The 17,612-nt window shown below is 38.6% G+C and overlaps 1 protein-coding gene across 2 annotated transcripts in view; it reads right to left on the bottom strand.

The window, feature by feature from the left end:
• LOC124595492 (sorting nexin-14-like) overlaps nt 1–17,612 on the bottom strand; it is a 197,820-nt gene that overhangs the window by 102,780 nt on the left and 77,428 nt on the right. For both annotated transcript variants that reach the window (XM_047134255.1, XM_047134256.1), the window contains exon 9: nt 7,890–8,014. In XM_047134255.1, the coding sequence (XP_046990211.1) occupies nt 7,890–8,014 (125 nt within the window). The remainder of the gene's footprint in view (nt 1–7,889; nt 8,015–17,612) is intronic.

Below are 17,612 nucleotides of genomic sequence, written 5' to 3'. Positions count from 1 at the left end.
CCAAGGAACATACACACCAGTATCCTAAACAATGCCAAGCTGGCAAGAGCCATAAGAATAGAAGTCATGCTGCAGCGTTTACGAAGTATGGCCCTTAGCTATTACATCATAATCAGTCTACTACAGGGTGGTACAGAATAACAGGACTGTTTGAAATGAGTAGTGGCAGCCATGGGCAGGTGGCAGCACAGTGGATTTGTGACAGCGAGTAAACAGTCCACCATTTCAGTAATCATGGATCACTGGAACGGACAACAGCATGCTTTAGCCATAAAAATGTTTTATAAAAACAATGATAGTTTGATAGTGGCACAGAGGGAGTTTCAACATTTTTGTAATTTAGGACATCATGATGCCATTCCGTCGAAACAACAAATAACTTCGAAGAGACTGGATCTGTCCTCAAGAAGAAACCAACAGGACGACCAAGAAGTGTGTGTTCTCCAGCGAACATTGATGATATATGTGAGTCTGTCTTACGGAGTCCACGGCGTTCAATTCATACGCAAGAAGCAGTGGTTGGAATGTCCCAGGAGAGTGTTCACAGAATTCTACAACTTGATTTAAAATTCCATCCATACAAACTACAGATGGTGCAACAATTGAAGGACAACGATTACCTGTTACGATTAGGATTCTGTCAACAAATGATAACAAAAATAAACAATGACAATGAATGTCTAAACAAGTTGTGGATGTCAGATGAAGCACATTTTCATCTCACAGGTTGTGTGAATAAACAGAACTACCATTACTGGGCAAAAAAAATCATAATGACATTCATGAGCGACCTTTACACACTAGTAAAGTGACAGGATGGTGTGGTGTTTCATCATATGGGATTACCAGACACTATTTTTTCGCAAATAAACAGGGAAACACAATAACTGTCAATGCTGATCATTACGTGGAGATGTTACGAACTTTCATTAAACCTGCATTGAACAACTTTCCAAATGTCCAAGAAGCCTGGTTTCAACAGGATGGAGCCACATCACATACTTCATGGCAATCAATGGCATATGTGCAAGAATTGTTCTTCAAAGAATAACATACAGCACAACTTCCTTGGTCTACATTCTCCCTTAACACATCACTCACTGAACATGTCTGGGATGTAATTAGCTGGCAAGTTATGTGTCATGACTGTACAGCAACCATTACTGATGTTTTGTGAACAAATTTACAAACCATACATACAGAGATGCACAAAAGATATATAGAGGTTCTCTATTATTGCATCCCAGAAAGTGTAGAACTCTAATTAAAGAATGTTTGATCTTTAGAGTCTCAAAGCAGTCCTGTAATCCTGATCACTTGTATAAGGAAACAATTGGTTTTTCTTTACACTTCATCAGTGTATGATGCTGCTGTTGTCTTCAGTCCGAAGAGTGGTTTGACACAGCTCTCCATGCTACTCTACCCTGTGAAAGTCTCTTCATCTCCAAATAACTATGCAACCTACACCCTTTTGAACCCGCTTACTATATTCATCTCTTGGTCTCCCTGTACAATTTTTACCCCCCCCCCCCCCCCCATCCAACACACACACTTCCCTCCAATACTAAATTGGCAACCTCTTGATGTCTCACAATGGGTCCTATTAACTGATCCCTTCTCTTAGTCCAATTTCTTTTCTCCACGTTTCTATTCAGTACCTTCCTCATTGGTACATGATCTAGCCATCTAACACTCAGTTTCTATTCTTTTCTCCCTGAACTGTTTATTGTCCATGTTTCACTTCCATACAAGGCTACATTCTAGACAAATACCTTCAGAAAAAACTTCCCTGACACTTAAATCTGTGTTCACTGTTAAAAGATTTCTCATCTTCAGAAACACTGCCAGTCTCTGTTTTATGTCCTCTCTACTTCGGCCATTATCAGTTATTTTACTGTCCAAATAGCAAAACTCATCTATTACTATATATACGCTATAGCTGTAATGAACATTTGTTAGGATATATATATATATATATATATATATATATATAAAAAAAATAGAGGGAAACATTCCACGTGGGAAAAATATATCTAAAAAGAAAGATGATGAAACTTACCAAACAAAAGCGCTGGCAGGTCGATAGACACACAAACAAACACAAACACAAACATACATGTGTATGTTTGTGTTTGTTTGTGTGTCTATCGACCTGCCAGCGCTTTTGTTTGGTAAGTTTCATCATCTTTCTTTTTAGATATATATATATATATGTGTGTGTGTGTGTGTGTGTGTGTGTGTGTGTGTGTGTCATCAGAGCCAGGCTTAGGTTATTAATATGTCACTATGGCCACCAAACATTGTTTCCAAACTTAGCAGAGGTTTCTCATGACAGTGCAGGACAGGTACCCCTGGTGGAGAGGATAAAGTGCAGAGTTTGAATTAACCACAACTTTAAGGAGTTTTTTTTTCATGTGTAGCACAACATATTTCAGAGATTTATTTCCATTATCAAGTACTGTGGGAGTTCAGATAAGTGTTGGATGTGGTGTCTACTTGTGTATTGTTCTGCCTACACTTCCCTGAAGTTGCCTTTTTACGTCCTCCCAGATGAGTGCTGGGAAAGAGGGGTGGAACGAAATACACAAGCATACATCACACCCTTTACTTACATAAACTCCCGCAGCACATGAAAATGGGAATATTTCTGAAATGCATCATGCTACACATGCTGTCTTATTATTTAAATCATATCTGACTCAGCTGAAGGCTTCCTAAAATCATCATTTATGACTGATCTGATTAGTTCAGAGAGGTTACTGAGATGATTTCCTTTTCTAATTTTTTACAAGGTAATATACACAATGAAAAATTGGCATGCTATAACTGGCTGCCAGAGTGTGACACGACACTAGATTCTGGGCTTTCAGGATCAGTACCTTATCTCTAGTGATGATACTGCGTTGATCTTTTGACTAAGAAAAGACACTGTAAATACTATACACTTCAACATGATTTGTGTGAACAAGATTAGATTTTAGATTAGAAAGTGTTTGTAAGAAACAACGATAAACTCTTGTTACTAAGTAAATTCAACATTTGTAAACTTTTTATGAAGGACTGTACTGCAAGAGACAATTCAGGTGGCAACTACTTGATGTCTCCTGGGAAAAAATCTATGTAGACATATACACGTCAGTGTGATGGGAAACTGCTTCATAATAAGTGCAACATACTGGAGAGAACGAAATAAAGTGCACTGTAAGGGAACAGAATTACACAAAATTTTAAATATAGAAATTATTTAACAACACTGCACCTTCCCTTATGGTGCCTGGGAAAAAAGACAACAAAATCATGTAAAAAAATAACCCGGTGAGATGCACTGTGAAGCAATGGAAGGAAGATTAAAAGTTTAATGTCCGATCAACAATGAGGTCATTAGGCAGGTGGACATGCCCATATTAAGGAAGGTTGGGGAAGGAGATCAGTCGCACTCTTTCAAATAACCATCCCAGCATTTGCCTTAAGTGATTTAGGGAAATCATGGAAAACATAAATCAGGATGGCTGGATTCAGATTTGAACTGTTGTCCTTCCAAATACAAGTCCTGTGTCCAAGCCGCAATGCCAACTCACTCAGTGATTGTGATGCAGCCACCGAAGTCAAATATGTTGTGCTTAATCTGCATATTCTGCCGCTGGGTGGTCATCTCTGCTCCTGGCCACAGTATTGCAGATGCTATTAATTGGAGAGGACATGGCCACACGAAAAGCTGTGCAGAAGTTACAGTAGAGTTCATATGTGACTTGACTGCCTTCACACGACCTTGATCCTGATAGGGATGGATATTCCTGTGGCAGGGCAGGAATATACTTCACATCATTTGACATTCAAAGCTACTGTGGAAAGACTATGAAGTACTGGGAATTTGGAAGTATGTATTTTCTGTTTGTGTTATTATTTTCTCAAGGGTATTATGTACATATAGTAAAGTGTTTTACCTTATATGCACAGGTAATCCACTCTTGATAGAGCTCTTGATTCTGAAGAGGACAATTTGATACTGTATGAAATGGACTTATCCACTTGCATTAGTGATGTCACAATAGTAAAGGACACATGTCACACATTTGTGTGGCACATAGTTTGTGAACAGCAGCTATACCCATTCCATCTGTAGAAAGTCCAGGCACATAAGAAAATATCACCTATGAACAGTACAGCTTTCCCGTGACGCAACTTAAAAATTTCCCCCACTCTTTCTGTAATATTTGAAGGTAATGTTGAATGATGAAAAAGCAAAGTTCTAAAAAATGCAAAGTTAAGAAAAATATAATACTTCAGAGGCTTCTGACTGATGCAGACCAAAATTATTCCATGATCACACTAAAATAGTTTTCATGATTGTTCTAAATTATTTTTACGTTACCCTCTTTTTTGGTATGATAATAAATACAAATGGCAGCATAAATACAATGGCAGCTTTTTTTGAAAAGCTAAACAAGATGTAGGGGACAGTTAGGTTAACTGGACCACTTTTGCTTTAAAATTGATCTGAATCATTATCCATCTAACTTACCTCCATAAAATTTCATAGGAAGTCAAGGTTACAAGTTTTCTTTACAATGAGATGTTCAAGGACTGTGTAGTACTTTCACATTTTGTGAAATCTGAACTAATTAACTCTTTTGCAAAGTGGCCACTTAACCTAACTGGTAAGATTAACTAATCCAGGTAGAAAAATCACTGAAAATTCACTTAGTAATTTTAATTTTAACTTCAGAACACTGTAAAGGTGTACTGCAAAAACATTTAAATGTTAGTTGTTGATACATCAAATACAACTAATCAAAATTTTAAATAATAACAGTCTTAGTAAAGGCTGTATTCACACACATCAATGTTGAAATAAATCATGTCTTCAAATCTTTGGCATAAGTCTTTAAGCAGATTAGGAAGTTTTGTAATAATGTCAGCAGTGCTAACAAATCCATTTTCATCCACTATGGAAAATCTATTCGAAGGTATGTATTGGAAATTTGTGGCAAGTTCCTATGGGACCAAACTGCGAAAGTCATCAGTCCCTAAGCTTACACAATACTTCATCTAACTTAAACTAACCTACGCTAAGGACAACACCACACACACCCATGCCCCAGGGAGGACTCGAACCTCCGCAGAATCCATGGCAAGGCGCCTCAGACCACTCAGCTACTCAGCGTGGCTCAAAGGTATGTGCCGCTTACAGATAGTCACTTGAACATCTGAATGAAGAGACTACTGTTGTGAAGAAGTCTCTTCACAGCAGTTATAAAGTTGTAACCTTAGTCTTTTCTTACTCCATGCACTTTTAACAATTATGAAGTCACTGTCTTTAATCCTCAAAAAATTCTTATCTGCTTCAATGTCTTTGTGCCAAGAGCAGTCAGATTCTTCTGATACCCAAGAGTGCATTTTCATCGGACAACAAATCTGATTCTGCTAGAGTAGATTTCTTGTTTTTATTTTTATTTTTTATTTTTTATTTATTTCCTAACAAAGGCTTCTTCATCCACGTGGGCCATAACAGGTGAAATTACGAGGATAAGAGTTCTCCTTTCTTTCAGCCATGATTATCTCTTTCAAGGGGAACCACACTGTGGGAAGCAAGGCTTCAGGAAGCACAAATAATTCTGTTTGGAGATTTTTTCATGAGGACAAGAATGAAAGTTTTTATGAACCAAGGTACCAGAAACTGAAGGAACTGGATCACAGAAGGTGCCAGACAGGATGGAGGAACTGGACCTGGAACTGTGGTAGGGAAATTAATATTTTCCGAAACAATTCCTTCCTTCTCAGATTGCTCAAAAGACCAGTCTGTCACAGATGAACAGAAAATCTGCTTCACCAAATGTTTCATCATAGAGAGGCATTATTTCTACAGGTTAGTGAACTTAGCTGATATTAGAGGAAGTTGAAGCACATGGAAATGTTTCACGCACTAAGCCTGAAACGTCATTGATACAAAGTGCCTGAGCAGGATGATTTAGTAGCCACCTATCACAAGCTCAGCCATTTTCTTTGGAGAATATTATTTCTCTTATTGACATGTGGCTTTCGGGATTGTCAATGATGAGCTGTTTTGACTTTTCTTTGCTTGGTCATTCGTGTTCAACAAAATGTGCCAATCCGTCCATAAATATGCCTCCAGTCATCCATCCTGAGGTGTGAGCTCTCCCTGCACTTTCAGAAGAGCTGTTGTGGAACATATGATCTTGAAACTGGATACATGGGAAGACAAGAAATCGAGGAACTACTTTTCCAGTGCTTCTGATAATGCCACACATGGTTTCAAGTGTGCCTCTCTCTGCTGAAGTTATCTTCCCCACTTGCTTCTAGCCACATGGAGACACTATCCTCCCAGCTTCTGTACCATTGTGAGGCTTCTTTCAAATTGATATAAAATTTACCAAAATTTGACATATTGAAACTAGCTGCATGATGCAGACTAGTAAGATATTATGCCTCCCATAAAAGAATGAAGCCATTCGTTACCAGCCATTTTCTTCTTGCCAGTTTGGCAGAAGTTCCCTCTTGTTAGTTGCCGCAAATTCATATGCTAACTTCCTTGTAATATGTCCTTGAAATATGTCTGCTTGTGTCTGTAAATGTGTGGATGGATATGTGCGTGTGTGCGAGTGTATACCTGTCCTTTTTTCCCCCTAAGGTAAGTCTTTCCGCTCCCGGGATTGGAATGACTCCTTACCCTCTCCCTTAAAACCCACTTCCTTTCGTCTTCCCCTCTCCTTCCCTCTTTCCTGATGAGGCAACAGTTTGTTGCGAAAGCTTAATTTTGTGTGTATGTTTGTGTTTGTTTGTTTGTCTATCGACCTGCCAGCGCTTTCGTTCGGTAAGTCACCTCATCTTTGTTTTTATATATAATTTTTCCCACGTGGAATGTTTCCCTCTATTATATTGATTTCCTTGTAAGTGTGAAAGATAAACCACAATGCATACCAGCAACTTCTTTTATGAACAAAAACAAGTTCTTCTGCTGGTGTGAACAACTTTTTGTATCCATTTCAAGGCCTAAAGTTTACTTCATATTGACCAATACATTTGCTGAGAACATGTTTTAGCATTATTTGACGAATTTGAAACTGATTAGATGCTGCATGAATATTAGTTCCTTCTTGGATATCTTCCACTGATAGTTTCAAATCTTCCATTGAATATGATCAGTGGTTGGTCGTGCGATTACGAGCTCATGACATCTGAAAGAAAAACTTATAATTCAACAAACATATGTCTACAGTACACTTCATCACAATTTGTACAAAGTATGATGCAAAATGCTTCCGGAACTAAAAAATTTTTTAAATGATCAAAGTCAATTATTACAGTGGGATTAAATGGGCCAGTCCACACAACCTTAATCGAACCACATAATTTTTCTTTCTAAGTCACTAAAACAATTGCTTAAAATGGGTTAATAAAAATCAAAACAATCTGCTGTATAGAGAAAACACTTAAATTTTTTGTGGCTTTTCCAGTACTTTTCTTGAAATAACAAATAAACAATAAACAGAATGAGTGGGACAACAGTTTCTGGCCTCTGGAAATGAACAAAGCCACTTAAGACAATTGCTTGTTGCTTTTCAACTGTTTCTAATAGTGTATGTTGTATGCTCCAAGAAGTTTCTTGAGCCATCTGGTGGAAGACAGAGGAAACAAACTTCCCCTACAATATACATAATTCTTGAGTGGCAACATTTTCTGTGCAAAGGGGGGGGGGGGGGGGTTGGCTAAGCAAGGAGAGGGGGGGGGGAGGAGGGGTGCAAGAAAGAGAAAGAGAGAGGGAAAAAGAGAGAGAGAGAGAGAGAAAATTATTTTTACATATACTGCAGAGACATGCACACACTTTATTTGTAACAATAGTAACATACAGATCATTGCCTCACACTTACATCATCACTCTGATGGAAAAGTGGGCCCAATGTGTTCTCCAAATGACTGTATGCAAATTCATATGCCTGAAAAAGAGGTGGTGTTGTGCGTAGTTTAACAATATTTCGTGCTGGCTCTTGTAGAACTGCAACATAAAATACCATATGCTACTGAAAGATACTTAAATGTACAGTGCTGTAATAGTTTCATAAATGTATAATTCAACGAGAAACTAAAAACAGTTATGAGTGTGCATGTTTCGCCCCAACATTTCTCTCAACAAAAGCCGGTTCCTCTTTTTAGACTTTTTTGTTTTCATATTTTATTTCTAATAATAACTATTGATACACAAAAATTAATACAAAAATGCAGAACAAACACATCTGAAATACAAAACAAAATAACAGAAAAACAACACAAGTTTGAGTGAGCACACAAAGCTCACTGAAGAGTAATTCCCTGAAAAGTATTGAGAAGTCAAGCTTGAAGTCATTAAACTGAAATGTACATGACTGAATTAGCAAGGCCAGCAAGGGTGAATGATGTTTCATTCTTTGAAAATATGTTTCAAAATGTTACTTGTACATCTACATCCATACTACTCAACCAACCATACAATCATGGCAGAGGGTATCTTGTACTACTGCTGCTCATTCGCTCTCCTGTTCCACACACAAATGGAGCAAGAGAAAAATAACAATCTCTACACCTCTTTACCAGCCCTATTCCTTGTATTTTGTCTTTGTGGTTCTTACACATGATGTATGTTGATGGCAGTACAATCGTTCTACAGTCCATCACAAATGTAAGTACTTTAAACATTTGCAGTAATACGTAGGAAAAAGAACGTCTCCTTCACTCCAGGAATTCCAATTAGAGTTCATGGAGCACTTCTGTAAAACTCGCATGTTGATCGAACCTACTGGCAATAAATCTAGCAACATGCCTTTGAATTGCTTCAATATCTTTCATTAAACCGACCTAGTGGCGATCCCAAACATTTGAGAAGTACTCAAGAATGGGTTGCACAAGTAGTCTGTACAGAGTCTCCTTTGCAAATGAGCTACACTTTCCTAAAATTTTCCTCCTAAACTGAAATCTCTATCATTCACCTATCTACAACTTACCATAAGTGATCATTCCATTTCATGTTGCTGCACAACATTGCACCTACATATTTAACAGATGTGACTGTGTCAAGCAGCATATAAATAACACTGTAGTCGAACGTGATTGATTTTATTACTCGTCTGTATTAACTCACTTTTCTACACATAGAGAAAGTTGCCATTCATTGTGCCAAATACAAGTTATGTATCCCCCTACAGTCACTCAACTACTCTGCAGAATTGACAACAAACAGTCATAGTTTGCTGCATATCCTATGTATCATATTGTTTATGTATACAGAGACCAAGACCTGTCCTATCAAAATCCCTGGCTACTCCTGGCAGTAAATTTTTCTATGTTGAACATTCACCAGTCAGGGCAATGTAATGGGTTCTAGTACTTAAAAAGTTTTTGAGCCATTCACATACCTAGTCCGTATGCTTGGAACTTTCTTAGCAGTCTGCAGTGTGGCACTGTATCTAGTGCTTTCTGGAAGTCTAGAAATATGGAAACTGTCTGTTCGCCCTTCATCTGCACGTGCATTTTTATCCAGTCACTTGTGACTTTGTGGTGGGCATGAGGTTTGTGATAAAGGGAAGTTAAGTACGGAGCCACAGCCAATGCCTCTATGAAACTGAACTACGATTCCATCTGGTACTAGCCACTTGTTTGTTTTCAGCTCTTTCAGTTGTTTTTCAATGTGAGGGATGCCTATTTCGATGTCCTCCACACAGGAGTTTGTGCAGTAGCAAATGGTAGTGTGTCTATATGATTCTCCTGTGTAAATGATTTTTTTTAACATAAAATTTAAAACTTCAGCTTTTCTTTTGCTGGTGAAGAAGTGCCTGAATAGAAATCTTCAGCCCACCTGGTGATTTTTACACAAGATGAATTAGTACACAGCAAGCTCATGGAATAAATTACCTCACCCAGCAGGTCAACCCAAGGAACAGACTCAAACAATTCAACTACAAAATTATATGGGTGTATACAAACAAAATCTTCTCATCATAATCGTATGTGTAATTCTTGTAAAATGCATAAAAATGTATTTTTTATTTGATGTGTGCTTTTCTGTTTTTCTGTGGTGTACAAAAGCTCATTAATGCCAGCAGTCTAACAGTAAAGACGGAAATCAAGATTGAGACACTTGTGTGATTTAATCACATGCAACTAACCTGAAACAATTCAGCCATGTGTTACTTTTTTCATTCTAAAGTTACATACAGAGAAGGTAATCTATAGCCTTCTGATTTCCTTTCATAGGAACATAGACATTAAACCCTGATCTTTCAGATTGTATTTCAGTTCAAAAATGAGTCAATGTAAACACAAGTACAATTTTCATGTGATTTGATTAGACTTTTTCATAAGAGTTACATAACCAAACAAACAACATACACAGATCCAAAACTAGAGATCATTCATATTGACTCGTCAAGTGCCTAAAGCATATCTCCCCCGCCCCCAGTGTGTGTGTGTGTGTGTGTGTGTGTGTGTGTGTGTGTGTGTGTGTGTGTGTGTCCTATGACAAACACCGAAGCAAAATCCTTACAAACGTTAAAAGCATTTGACTAAAAATAATCAGCTATCACATACTACTTTTACATACTCTAATCAGCAAGAACATTATGACCACCACCCTACTACCAACATAAAATCGTCCAGGAAACAGCAGCATCACATGGAGAGGAATGACTGCTAGTCAGACACACGCATGGTGCATGTAGTATCAGTGAGCATGCTGTCTGAGTGGAGAATGAGGAGGCCACACAATCTATATGTGTTTGACCAATTGACAGGTAACTGTGATGACCCAGAGGCTCAGCACATGCATTTCAGAAAGAGCACAACTTGTTGGGTGTTGGAAGAGTGCTATGGTGAGTGCCTTCAAGACATGGTGGAACCACGGTGAATCTATGTCCACATGTCATCGAGTTTGGGCATCCACCCCTCGTTATAGATGTCAGAAATTGTAGGGTGTGCAGACTGGTAAAACAGGACAGGCAATGAACTGCAGCGGAACTAACATCAGATTTTAATGCTGCAGGGTACAAGTGGGTCTGAACACACAGTGCATTGAGCATTCCTAGTGACAGATCTCCAAAGCCAACAAACCACGCACATTCAAATGTTTACAGCATGACATCGGCAATTCCGAATGAAATGCACATATGACCATCGGCACTGGATGCTGGGGCAGTGACAGAGCATTGGATAGGCTGATGAATCCCAATACCTTCTTCTTCTTGCCAATGGGAAGACACAGATCTGTCATCTTCCAGGGGAAGAGCTCGTTGACACCTACACTGAAGTGTGGATACAAGCTGGCGGTGACTCCATTATGCTGTGGGGGAATGTTCATATGGGGATCCACAGGTGCAGTGGAGCTCACGCAAGGCACCATGACAGCCAAGGAGTATCACATACTGGTTGCAGAACACTTACACTTCTTCATGAGGATCTTGTTTCCCAACAGTAGTGACATTTTTCAACAAGATACTGTGCCATGTCACAAGTCCAGGAGGAACACAGTGGCGAGTTCCAATCGAATTACTGGCCCCCCATTCACCAGATCTGAACTCGATCGAACACATCTGGGATGTGAATGAATGTGGTGTTAGAGCTCGGCGGCCCCGCTCCACGAAATGTACAGGAATGGCATGGGTTTTCAAAGCATTCATTGAAATTAAGCAAGATGCACTCAGCAACATGTCTTGCCACAGTTTCGTGGTGGCCATTCATTCAGGTGAGCAGCTAGTTGTTTGTCATGCATACATAAAATGTTGTGCAGAAATTGTACCAAGTGTATGACATGATTGCTTTCACAGGTATCCTGCCTCTGACAGGATAAGATTTGGATATGCATTAGGTTGGTGTATTGGAGAGGTCTTGCATATTGGTCTTCCACAGTGATATGACCCATGTGGCAAGGCTTTGAGAGTAAGTGTGGCATAAATATAAACTAGGATATTTTCTAGATTGTTCAGAGGAGTGAGAAGGACTGCTGATAGAGTGTTTCTCAGTCCTGGGCACAGTGACAAATAGTCAAAGGCTTGACGAAAGATGTAGTTCAGTTGTTCCAGTCCAGGATAGTACTGAGTGATGAGGGGGATCCTCCTTTGCTTCTTGAGGTGGTCATAGCATTATGGATGTGTGAGGATATAGCACAGTAAATTTGCCTGTGGACTATGTTTGGGGCGTAGGGCCAACCATAAGAAAACCTTCAGCAAACTAGGTTACAGATCTCTTGTCATTGCAAATGCACTGTCATCATTTTTATCAAAAGCAGAGTTTGATTTCACATAACACACATTATGATGAATGAAACCATGTATGCAATACTAGTTGTTGCAGAGCAACCTGTTGGTTTCCTATGTGATGTACATCATCCACATGCCACAAATGTACTTAATGATTCAAGTAAAGTAAGTGTCATAATGTCACAATAGATCACATTAAAAACACATTATTGTAATTCAGTTGTTGCAAATTTTGTGTTGGTTGGTTGGTTGGTTTGAGGAAGGAGACCAGACAGCGAGGTCATCGGTCTCATCAGATTAGGGAAGGACAGGGAAGGAAGTCGGCCGTGCCCTTTGAAAGGAACCATCCCGGCATTTGCCTGGAGCGATTTAGGGAAATCACGGAAAACCTAAATCAGGATGGCCGGACGCGGGATTGAACCATCGGCCTCCCGAATGCAAATTTTGTGTCACACTTTCATAAAAAAGCTAGTTCTTGAATTGATGGTTAACATGAGCATGTGCGTGTGTGTGTGTGTGTGTGTGTGTGTGTGTGTGTGTGTTAGTTTTTTAGACATTTGTTGGAGACCTAACTGTTGCACACCCAATCATTGCTCATGCGAGGTAATACAGTCGTGTATTTTTTATGCCTTCCTACAACTATTACAGGAAAAACACATTTTAACAAGAGTTGTTTTACGGTCCTGAGATGGTTTTCATGTGATTCCACGCTACCATTATTCGACTGACTATAAATCCAAACTCGAAGATCTTGTTCATCTGTGTATGATCATCTTACTTATGGACGATTCAATCTTACAGAAAACTAGTGTGTAGTATCAAATAGCTACAAGTATTCATAAATTGTTGAAAGAACCAGATAAAGGTTTCAAAATATGTTCCTATAATCTACCAATTGAGTAATAACCTATTTGTCTAGCTTCAGTGCATGCTACAAATAATAAATATTCTGGATACTAGTAGATGATGCTAATAATGCAATCACATCTATGCCAATGATAAAACTGTAAAACCATCATCTCTGTCTATTTGAACACGCTAATTTCCAAAACTTCTAGATGAATTTTCATGAGGCTTTTACAGGTAACTTTTATCACACCTTAGGGCAACATATAGGCTTTATTTCATCAAAACTGGATACAAAAAAATCGTAATTTAAAGTTTTACCTAAAATTGTGTGGTTAGCATAGTGGTTCAGGTGATTATATCACCAAGACATAGAACCAAAGGAGGGCACTGCGAGATTTGTAGTACACAAAAGAACCAATTGATGGTGCTGTTAGGTTTTTTTTTTTCTTTTAAATCTGAGTGACAGATGTATTTTCATAAGTTTATCTCAGTAATAAAATTAAGTGCCACAATCTTTCCTTTACGAATACAAACTAGCAGCGAATTTATGGAGTTAGGATACACAGATTTAGCGATTTTGCATTGTGTATTAAAAACTTGACAACATTGCTTAGCTTCTTTCGATATGTTTTATTAATATTTGACTGTTTTACTAGAAAAGTTATTTTATTTCAGTGACAGGAGTATTTTTGGAAGTTTACGTCAGTGACAGAATTAAGCACTGCAGACTTATCTTTAAGAATACAGACTAGCATTGAATTTACTTGGTTAGGAATAAGGAGTTACTGAAGTTGCTTTGTGTACTAAAAACTTAGCAACTTTGCTTTGCTTCTTTCAAAAGGTTTCATTTATATTCTTTGCCAGGAAAAACAAATTTGTTAAGTTCATTTTGTGATTTGGGTGCCTATGCACTACATTTTGATTTCATTTTGTTTATGTATAAAAATGCCTAGAAAGTGGTCAAGTCTTTCGAAATACACCAGAATGGCTAAAAGACAGATCTATGTGGTCTCAAGAAGCCAATTAAGATCATGATGCGAGACTTGCTGTGACTCAAGAACATCATCAAGCCTTAACTTGCTATCTGAAAACTCCTTCCGAAAGTGAGATGAGATATAACTCTGATGGGGAGCATCATGCATTATCCCACTCCTCAGAACCCTCCACTCACAGTGGCTTAAAGTTAGTAACCAATGTTTGGATCTTGTACTATGGAAAGTTTCGAGAAGCTGTGACAAATTGTGTGATGTCTTGATAACTGTGGAAGATGTCTCAAATATAATTCTGGAATCCACAAAAAGGAAAACCGTGTGTGCAGATGTTTGGCCACCATCTGCTGTCGACAAGATGAATCCAAATCCAAAAGATCAGCAGCTGATGCAAACGTGTTCCGACCCCATGAGCTGCAATGGCAAAATCTTTGGAACATTTCAAGGAAAGTTATGACTGAGTCCAGAAAACTGGCTGAAGTACTGAATGCACAGAGCTAAATTATGAACAAAAGATGGTAAGTCCTGCAGGGCAACATGAAGTGGCTCGAAAAGTTTGAGACTAATTTTTATACGCAACGATAATGTGTGAACTATTCAAAGGACTGGTAATGTCCAACAGAATCCAAATTTTAATGCAGCCAGAATGAAATGTTCTGCATATTTTTCAAAAGCAGCTCCTGTGAAATAGGACTGCAGAATCATTTGATATGCTGTTAGAAAAAGCCAAAAATTATTCTAAGAACCTATATCTGAAAGGGTCAATTATCTAAAATCTAAGAAAAATTGATTTAAACGCACAGAAATATTGTCTGTTCCTGAGTAATTGACTCATGAATGAAGATTTATGAAAGGTGTGTTTTAAATTGTTGGCCTTTTTCCAGTGAAGACTGAGCAAAGGTTTAAATTAACAAATGACGGAGCTGATCCTCCTTGGTAAACAAAACGGGTCTGAACACTGTTGCAGAAACAACAAAACAAACATGCCAAATTTAAACAGATGCAAAATCTCCAAGATTGGTGATCTTTTATAGTCAAAATTTAGCATGGACTTCAATGTGAGATACTTATAATAGTTTCCACAACGAGACTTTGTCTTGAAACCTGGCAGAAGATCCAAAGAGATCCTCGTCGTATCTGAAGTATGCTAGTGGCAAGACACAATCAGTGCCTTCTTTGCACGATAGCAATGGCAATACTGTCAAAGACAATGCTGCCAAAGCAGAATTACTAAACACAGCCTTCCAAAACGCCTTCACAAAAGAAGACAAAGTAAATATTCCAGAATTCGAATCAAGGACAATAAAGACGGTAATATTATTCTCAATAACCAGTATGGGTTTAGGAAGGGACAAAACACTTTACAAGCTGTAAATGAACTAATCTCTAAAGTAAATGCCTCGACAACAAACAAAGTGTATCTGGTATTTTTTGTGACCTCTCAAAGGCATTTGACACAGTAAACTATAAGCTGCTGCTCCAAAAATTGGGTACCTATGGCTTCCATAGAAAATCTATAAGATGGTTTTCATCTTATCTGAAAAACAGACACCAAAGGGTGGTGATACATCAAAAGGGAGAGAAAACTTGCTCTATCTGGAAAGAAATTCAAGCAGGCGTGCCCCAGGGCTTGATATTAGGACCACTTCTGTTCTTATATTACATAAATGACATGCCTAGCAAAGTAAATACAGATACAATACTTTACGCAGATGACTCAACTGCTCTAGTCTGCTGCAAAAACACTGATGAATTAGTACGGACCATGAAACAAACTCTACAAGAACTTGAACAATGGCTAAAAATAATGCTATGAAATTAAATCTTTAAAAAACGCAAATCATACACTTCAGGACCAAACAAACTACTGAATGTATATCGCAAATAGAATATTCAGGTAAAGAACTGATCACAGTTGATTCTGTAAAATTTCTTGGGATAACTTTAAATAAAAACTTGCAATGGACCGGCCATGTGGACAGTTTACTAAAGAGATTAAATAATTTAGTTTATGCAATGAGTGTACTACACAAAGTAACGGATTTAATGGTGAAGAAAACCGTATACCACGCATATTTCATAACAGTTATAAGATATGGAATAATTTTTTGGGGTGCAGAAAAGACAAACCTGCTTCGAATCTTCAAACTACAAAAAAAAAAAAACAAATAATCAGAGCAATGACAGGAACCAATAGTAGACATTCATGCAGACCACTATTCGAAAGCCTGGACTTCATGACAGTCCCTGCCATCTTCATATATGAAATACTTCTCTTTGAACAGAAAAACTCGCATCTGTTTGAAGGAAATACATTCACACCAGCCTATGAAACTAGACATAAATTGAAATACATGCTACCTTGTCACCGACTCACATTATATGAAAATATTCTATATTACATGTCTCTGAAGATCAGAAACAACATAAGGTCAATATTTGGGGAATCCACATTGGAGACCACCGGCACATACTTAAAAATCAAATTTTATTATAGTCTAGAAGAATTTCTGAATGAATAAATAGCAAATGTTATACGAGGTGCATTCAAGTTCTAAGGCCTCCGATTTTTTTTTCTCCGGACTGGAAAGAGCGCGTTGTTTAAAAATGAGGCCGCGTTCATTGTCAATACGTCCCAGAGATGGCAGCACCGTACGGCAGATGGAATTTTACCGCCAGCGGCGAGAATGAGAACTGATATAAATACTTAAAATGGCGACGTTTTCCTTACTTGAACAGCGTGCAATCATTCGTTTTCTGAATTTGCGTGGTGTGAAACCAATTGAAATTCATCGACAGTTGAAGGAGACATGTGGTGATGGAGTTATGGATGTGTCGAAAGTGCGTTCGTGGGTGCGACAGTTTAATGAAGGCATAACCTCGTGTGACAACAAACCGAAACAACCTCGGGCTCGCACAAGCCGGTCTGACGGCATGATCGAGAAAGTGGAGAGAATTGTTTTGGGGGATCGCCGAATGACTGTTGAACAGATCGCCTCCAGAGTTGGCATTTCTGTGGGTTCTGTGCACACAATCCTGCATTACGACCTAAAAATGTGAAAAGTGTCATCCAGGTGGGTGCCACGAATGCTGACGCACGACCACATGGCTGCCCGTGTGGCATGTTGCCAAGCAATGTTGATGCGCAACGACAGCATGAATGGGACTTTCTTTTCGTCAGTTGTGACAATGGATGAGACGTGGATGCCCTTTTTCAATCCAGAAACAAAACACCAGTCAGCTCAATGGATGCACACAGATTCACCGCCACCAAAAAAATTTCTGGTAACCACCAGTGCTGAAAAAATGATGGTGTCCATGTTCTGGGAGAGCGAGGGCGTAATCCTTACCCATTGCGTTCCAAAGGGTACTACGGTAACAGGTGCATCCTACGAAAATGTTTTGAAGAACAAATTCCTTCCTGCACTGCAACAAAAACGTTCGGGAAGGGCTGCGCGTGTGCTGTTTCACCAAGACAATGCACCCGCACATCGAGCTAACATTACGCAACAGTTTCTTCGTGATAACAACT

This window comes from Schistocerca americana, chromosome 2 (assembly GCF_021461395.2).
Source record: "Schistocerca americana isolate TAMUIC-IGC-003095 chromosome 2, iqSchAmer2.1, whole genome shotgun sequence".
NCBI classification, from domain to species: domain Eukaryota; kingdom Metazoa; phylum Arthropoda; class Insecta; order Orthoptera; family Acrididae; genus Schistocerca; species Schistocerca americana.
The sequence above is the reverse complement of the archived record's forward strand: the minus strand, read 5'-3'. Positions and strand labels throughout refer to the sequence as shown.